The following is an 8091-nucleotide window of genomic DNA, read 5'->3' on the forward strand; positions in this document are numbered from 1 at the left end:
TGGGGAATTGGATTGGTAATAAATAGTGATGAGTGAGCATGCTCGGGCGTTTCCCAAGTATCTTCAGCGTGCTCGGGTGCTGTTTTAGGCATGCTGTGTGCATGATTTGTGACTGTTTGACAGCTTTAATACATGTGAGGAATACCTGTTTCTTAGGCATTCCTCACATGTATTAAACCTGTCAAACAGTTGCAAATCATGCGCACAGCGTGACTAAAACATAACACCCGAGCACGCTGAAGATACTCGGCAAGCACCCGAGCATGCTCACCGAAAGGGTTAACAGAACATACTCGCTCATCACTAGTAATAAAGGATCTTCTAGGGATCAGGTACAGCCTAGTTTACATAGTCTTGCACAGTGTTGGTCTCCAACCTGTAGCGCTCAGAATGTCAAGGTCTGCTGGGAGTTGTAGTTCTGTGACTACTATTAAGTTGCAGGTTGGAAGTCATTGATGGTTAGTAAAATTTAAGGAAAAACTCTCTTAATTGAGGAGAGGGGGGGGTCTAACTAATTGGGACCATCAGTCATTCAAACAGCCTATTCTAGTTCAGTTGACTCTCCTAGAATTAGACTAGTACATACAGTACAGACCAAAAGTTTGGACACACCTCATTTTAAAGATTTTTCTGTATTTTCATGACTGTGAAAATTGTACATTCACACTGAAGGCATCAAAACTATGAATTAACACATGTGGAATTATATACTTAACAAAAAAGTGTGAAACAACTGAAAATATGTCTTATATTCTAGGTTCTTCAAAGTAGCCACCTTTTGCTTTGATGACTGCTTTGCACACTCTTGGCATTCTCTTGATGAGCTTCAAGAGGTAGTCACCGGAAATGGTCTTCCAACAATCTTGAAGGAGTTCCCAGAGATGCTTAGCACTTGTTGGCCCTTTTGCCTTCACTCTGCGGTCCAGCTCACCCCAAACCATCTCGATTGGGTTCAGGTCTGGTGACTGTGGAGGCCAGGTCATCTGGCGTAGCACCCCATCACTCTCCCTCTTGGTCAAATAGCCCTTACACAGCCTGGAGGTGTGTTTGGGGTCATTGTCCTGTTGAAAAATAAATGATGGTCCAACTAAACGCAAACCGGATGGAATAGCATGCCGCTGCAAGATGCTGTGGTAGCCATGCTGGTTCAGTATGCCTTCAATTTTGAATAAATCCCCATCAGTTAAACAAACATGGGCTTAAAATGCAAAGGTGACTTTTTTTTTTTTTTTTTTGCAACTACAACTCCGAGCGTGTCCTTATAGCTAAATACAAGCAGGGCAGCCTGGGCTTTGTAGTTTTGCAACAGCTGGAGAGACCCTGCGCAAACAGTGGAAAAGTAGTAGTCGACTCTTGATTCAGTATTTTATTTGTTTGCATTTTAGTGAAAAAATTGCACATAATTTTTAAAATACAAAAAAATATATATATTTTGTAAAAATGAAAACACACGCATGTGCAAGAATAATAAAGCTGGCCGCAGACTTAAGGGAGAAATAAGAAAACTGGGAAGGTCTAACTTTGTAATCTTTTGGTTTTTTTGCAAAGTAGCGCAAATATTGAAATTGCCACTAGCTTGGCTCCTCAGGGGCGGGCACTCAGCTTTCCTACAGCTCTGATTGGTGAAACTTACTAGGAGCTAATTACAAACTTCAAAATTTCAGGAAAGCTGGATGGCAGCCCTCGTGGTAGGTGTAAAAGTACAAAAGCAACCATTGTCTTTAACCACCGAAGCCACATCTGATTATACTTTTACCCCCGTTGGCCGTTTCGAGGTAAATGTAGCATTAAAGTCCGTCCATGTAATGCACAGAGTTGGCAGTCTGGAGTGAGGGCCCCACCTCTTTAACAACCTCATGCTGTAATAGGAAATATGGACAGGGTTTGTATATTTAAGACCATCACTTTAAGAGTTGTCTGCCAGCTTTCCCAGAGACAGATGTGAATGAATATACATATAATATCTAGAGTTAATGATTGCCTTTGACCAGCTGGTTTTATAATAGCATATGGAATATCACACGTCTATATATGAGCCACACAGGTTATATCTATATACTGTATAGTGATCGTATACCAGAAATTATTTCCTTGCCAAAAGGGGCTCCGCTCAAAAGGCTCTAAATGGTTTGAGCTTGCATTCAGCAGTGTAAAGCATGGAGGTCATGTTGGCCATTTTTATGTATGTTTCATCCTAGACTATGCTAGCTTAAGCCCTCATTCACATGTCAGTATTTTTGCATTCATGTTTATAAACCAAAACCAGCAGTGGAACTTACAGAGAAAAACTATAATTGAAAGACTGACACCTGTTCTGTGTTTTGGAGACACTCCTGGTTTTGGCCTAGAAATACTGATGAAAAATACTGACTTGTGACTGAAGCCTTAGTATATTACCCAGTACATGGTTGTACTAGTACATCTATATGCCATAACGCCCCTCCATAATTTACACTGCATCTTCTTATGTAGAATACTCATGATTAGAGAAAGGACTATTGGACATTAAATGGATCTATAGCTGAAAGATGCTCAACCCAGTGTTTATTACTGTTGACGGAGAGGGGGGAGTGGAGGTTACGGACAATTAAGTGGTATACAGGCGTCCTGCCGGCCTCCATGCTGGTTTTAGGGCCCCACAATTGTGTTTCTTTTTACTAGACATCTGGAAGGATGAATCGGCCAGACTGATATTAGTCTGCGCCCCAGAGTTATGTGTGAGGCTGCCCCCTCCTGCCTGACCATCGCGATTCTGTCTGCTCCCCTGACCAGCGCCAAGTCTGTCACTGCTTCCAAGGTGATGCCGCTGCAGTTTCTCTAGTCTGGACACCGCTTCTCGCATATGGTCCAGAACAATGGGGATGAGGCTCACGACTCCACCATAAAAGTTCCTGGCTTCATCACAGCTGAGGTGATTAACAACATCATGAGGATACCTGGGGAGAGAAAAAAAGCTACAAACTATGTGCAAGAATACAACTACTATAATACTGCCCCCTATGTACAAGAATATAACTACTATAATACTGCTCCCTATGTACAAGAATATAACTACTATAATACTGCTCCTATGTACAAGAATATAACTACTATAATACTGCTCCCTATGTACAAGAATATAACTACTATAATACTGCTCCCTTATGTACAAGAATATAACTACTATAATGCTGATGCTATGTACAAGAATATAACTACTATAATACTGCCCCCTATGTACAAGAATATAACTACTATAATACTGCCCCCTATGTATAAGAATGTAACTACTATAATACTGCTCCTATGTACAAGAATATAACTAATAATACTGCTTCCTATGTACAAGAATATAACTCCTATAATACTGCCCCCTATGTACAAGAATATAACTACTATAATACTGCCTCTATGTACAAGAATATAACTACTATAATACTGCCCCCTATGTATAAGAATACAACTACTATAATACTGATGCTATGTACAAGAATATAACTACTATAATACTGCCCCCTATGTATAAGAATGTAACTACTATAATACTGCTCCTATGTACAAGAATATAACTAATAATACTGCTTCCTATGTACAAGAATATAACTCCTATAATACTGCCCCCTATGTACAAGAATATAACTACTATAATACTGCCCCTATGTACAAGAATATAACTACTATAATACTGCCTCCTATGTACAAGAATATAACTACTATAATACTGCTCCCTATGTACAAGAATATAACTACTATAATACTGCTCCCTATGTACAAGAATATAACTACTATAATACTGCCCCCTATGTACAAGAGTATAACTAGTATAATACTGCCCTTATGTACAAGAATATGACTACTATAATATTGCCTTCTACGTACAAGAATATGACTACTATAATACTGCTCCTATGTACAAGAATATAACTACAATAATGCTGCTCCTATGTATAAGAAAATAACTACTATAATACTGCCCCCTATGTACAAGAATATAACTACTATAATACTGCTGCTATGTACAATAATATAACTACTATAATACTGCTCCTATGTACAAGAATATAACTACTATAATACTGCTCCCTATGTACAAGAATATAACTACAATAATGCTGCTCCTATGTATAAGAAAATAACTACTATAATACTGCCCCCTATATACAAGAATATAACTACTATAATACTGCTGCTATGTACAATAATATAACTACTATAATACTGCTCCTATGTACAAGAATATAACTACTATAATACTGCCCCCTATGTACAAGAATATAACTACTATAATACTGCCCCCTATGTACAAGAATATAACTACTATAATACTGCTCCCTATGTGCAAGAATATAACTACTATAATACTGCCCCTATGTATAAGAATATAACTACTATAATACTGCTCCCTATGTGCAAGAATATAACTGCTATAATACTGCCCCTATGTACAAGAATATAACTACTATAATACTGCTCCCTATGTGCAAGAATATAACTACTATAATACTGCCCCTATGTATAAGAATATAACTACTATAATACTGCTCCCTATGTGCAAGAATATAACTACTATAATACTGCCCCCTATGTACAAGAATATAACTACTATAATACTGCTCCCTATGTACAAGAATATAACTACTATAATACTGCCCCTATGTATAAGAATATAACTACTATAATACTGCTCCCTATGTGCAAGAATATAACTACTATAATACTGCCCCCTATGTACAAGAATATAACTACTATAATACTGCCCCTATGTATAAGAATATAACTACTATAATACTGCTCCCTATGTGCAAGAATATAACTGCTATAATACTGCCCCCTATGTACAAGATTCTAACTACTATAATACTGCTCCCTATGTACAAGAATATAACTACTATAATACTGCTCCCTATGTACAAGAATATAACTGCTATAATACTGCCCCCTATGTACAAGAATATAACTACTATAATACTGCTCCCTATGTACTAGAATATAACTGCTATAATACTGCTCCCTTATGTACAAGAATATAACTACTATAATACTGCTCCCTTATGTACAAGAATATAACTACTATAATACTGCTCCTGTGTACAAGAATATAACTGCTATAATACTGCTCCCTTATGTACAAGAATATAACTACTATAATACTGCTCCCTATGTACAAGAATATAACTACTATAATACTGCTCCCTTATGTACAAGAATATAACTACTATAATGCTGCCCCCTATGTACAAGAATATAACTACTATAATACTGCCCCCTATGTACAAGAATATAACTACTATAATACTGCCCCCCTATGTACAAGAATATAACTACTATAATACTGCGCCTATGTACAAGAATATAACTACTATGATACTGCGACTATGTACAAGAATATAACTACTATAATACTGCCCCCTATGTACAAAAATATAACTACTATAATACTGCCCCCTATATACAAGAATATAACTACTATAATACTGCCCCTATGTACAAGAATATAACTACTATAATACTGCCCCTATGTACAAGAATATAGCTACTATAAAGCTGCACTTGTGTACATGAACACAGTTTGGTAAAGATCAGAATCTGTCAGTACTGGACCATTATTTATGCTGCTATTTAGGAACTTACTTGGCTCTAAGGGTTGACAGTTCATTGGTTGGACTGAGCAGAGTCATGGCTTCCTCAATAACACCCCCGGCTGATCTAGTCTCAGACTGCATGGCTTCCAGCTTAATGCAAAAATCAGCCAAATTGCTGCAGACATCAAGAAACAGGGAAAGAACTCTCTTGTCTGTGCTGTTGTGACAATGGTTGTCTAAGTAGTTCCGCACCTACAATAGAAATACCCAGAAAGCAAGATGATTGGTTTCTCCTTTTCACACTTGTCTTTGTACATACTTGCAGTACCACTCCAAGCCACATGGAGTGCTGTTCCAGAAGGAATAAACCCATAAATTCTGTGGTACATGCAGCGCCCTGATGCACCACCTGGTGGTAGGAATTGAAATTACATGCTATACTACTGTAGTAATGTGTTCTACTGTTACCTGCGCCAGACTGCGCACAGGCTTGATCCGGTCATGAGCGTTTTCACGTGTGCGCTCCAGAGCGGTGATGAAGGTCACTTGCTGCTGTCTCAGGAGTTTACACTGTTGCTCGAGGGTCTTGAGGGTCTGCTTGGTCTCATTCATTGTAAAGTCCATTTCTAGGACCCTGGAAGTGAGAAGTCAGTGTATACATTACTCTATGTACGTGCTGCTCCTTCCATGGAAACGCCAAGAATAGGTCGTTTTATTGCTCGCCCCAGGGCCGATGTGGATGATGTGGAGTAGGACTACTTCTATTTTTTTCCTGATTGGACCCCTGTAAATTGCTCCGCCTTATGTTATATTTCTGCACATTATATGGCGACACATGGAATTCCTGCAACTCTTTGCCCAAAGTTCTGCAACTCTCTAACATTTTTTGAACGCCTCTGCTTGCTGTCAGTGAATGATATCAGTCTCAATTTCACAGTTCTCGCAGCTAAGGACTCACTATGAATGTATCCAATCTGGATCACTGTAGATTTTCAGGTCCCTTTCATTGACCGCAAACCGAGATCTTAGACATATTAAGAAACTGACACACCCAGGGGGAAGATTTACTATGCTGTTTGCACCAGATTTGTGGCCGAAATAAAGTCACAAATATTAGACGCTCATCTGTTTAGTAAAAACAGTCGCCACGTTTCTTGCCGCTCATGACGTTTTTCCTTAAAAATGGGCGGGACTTAGTTTCATTCAATAAATTTAGCGCATTTTACTCCAGTGTGCATTCGATTTGGACAAACGGTGTGTAAATGTTAGTCCTAATGGGTTCCCTTCTCTGTAGTTCACTTTTCACCTTTTTCAACATCTCTGTTTGCTGTCAGTTAATGAAAATAGTAGCCAGATCAAGTCTAGATCTTCAAACTGCTGGAAGAATGTTCTGTTTTATAGACGGCAAGCAGAGATCTTGAACAAAATAAGAACTATCCCAACAGAAAAGTTGCAGAACTTTCTATTCTGCAGCAAGTACCCCCTCTGAGCTGAGACCACCCTCCTGCTGGTGGTTGTAGTTGTGTTTTGCTCTCACCTGCTGTAGGTAGTCGTGGCTCTCGGCTGTGACTTGCCCCCCGGGGATCCTGGTCGGTGTGTGAGACGTTGGGGCGGTGATGCTGGCTCTGTGTGTGGAATCCTGTGTGATTGTTTGGCTTGTTGCTTGGAGACGTTTGTGACGTCAGCAGTAACTCTGCCGCCTGTTGGGTCTACGGCCTCAGTATACAGAGTGCTAATTAAAGGGCTGATTCGTTGATAGGGGGAATCCGAGTGCGCCCAGGCCTCCATTATAGACCACTGTGAATATGGACGGAGCCTGGCAGCTCTCCCTATCTCCCCCCTATCTCCCAGAGACATCAGCAGAAAATGACCCCAACAGACCGTCACTGCTCAGAGGGAAATGCGGAACCTGCTGTCCCCCCAATCTCAGGGCAGGTGGTCCCATATCACACTGGCTAGCTGTAGAGGAATAAAAACAGGTTAAGTCTGCTACATCACATGGCAGCAGTAGAGTCTGTATCGTGCCTGCCTGGCGCTACTGGCAGTTTGGTGTGTCAGACACTATTACTGCTAAAATATGGGCACTATGGTATTACATGGGCACTATGGTATTACATGGGCACTATGGTAATACACGGGCACTATGGTGATACACGGGCACTACGGTATTATATGGGCACTATGGTATTACACGGGCACTATGGTAATATAAGGGCACTATGGTAATATAAGGGCACTATGGTATTACACAGGCACTATGGTATTACACGGGCACTATGGTAATATAAGGGCACTATGGTATTATATGGGCACTATGGTATTACACGGGCACTATGGTAATATATGGACAGTATGGTATTACACGGGCACTATGGTATATGGGCACTATGGTATTATATGGGCACTATGGTATTACACGGGCACTATGGTAATATACGGGCACTATGGTATTACATGGGCACTATGGTATTACACGGATACTATGGTATTACACGGACACTATGGTATTACACGGGCACTATGGTAATAT

At 39.8% G+C, this 8091-nt stretch overlaps 1 protein-coding gene across 2 annotated transcripts; it reads right to left on the reverse strand.

Annotated features, from left to right (window-relative positions):
* Positions 1–1353: 1353 nt before the first annotated feature.
* On the reverse strand, positions 1354–7251 carry SPACA9 (sperm acrosome associated 9). 2 transcript variants are annotated; one of them, XM_073640656.1, is made up of 4 exons: positions 7099–7251; positions 6030–6195; positions 5611–5813; positions 1354–2936 (listed from the first exon to the last, which is right to left on the reverse strand). In XM_073640656.1, exons 2-4 carry the CDS (start codon positions 6183–6185, stop codon positions 2588–2590), a joined length of 708 nt encoding a protein of 235 aa, XP_073496757.1. In that variant the 5' UTR covers positions 6186–6195; positions 7099–7251; the 3' UTR covers positions 1354–2587. The 2 variants fall into 2 exon arrangements, with proteins under 2 accessions (XP_073496757.1, XP_073496756.1); XM_073640655.1 differs by having other exon boundaries at positions 1354–2954.
* Positions 7252–8091: the final 840 nt, after the last annotated feature.

This window comes from Phyllobates terribilis, unplaced genomic scaffold, assembly GCF_046119375.1.
Source record: "Phyllobates terribilis strain yellow unplaced genomic scaffold, ASM4611937v1 Scaffold_7__3_contigs__length_470593459, whole genome shotgun sequence".
NCBI classification, from domain to species: domain Eukaryota; kingdom Metazoa; phylum Chordata; class Amphibia; order Anura; family Dendrobatidae; genus Phyllobates; species Phyllobates terribilis.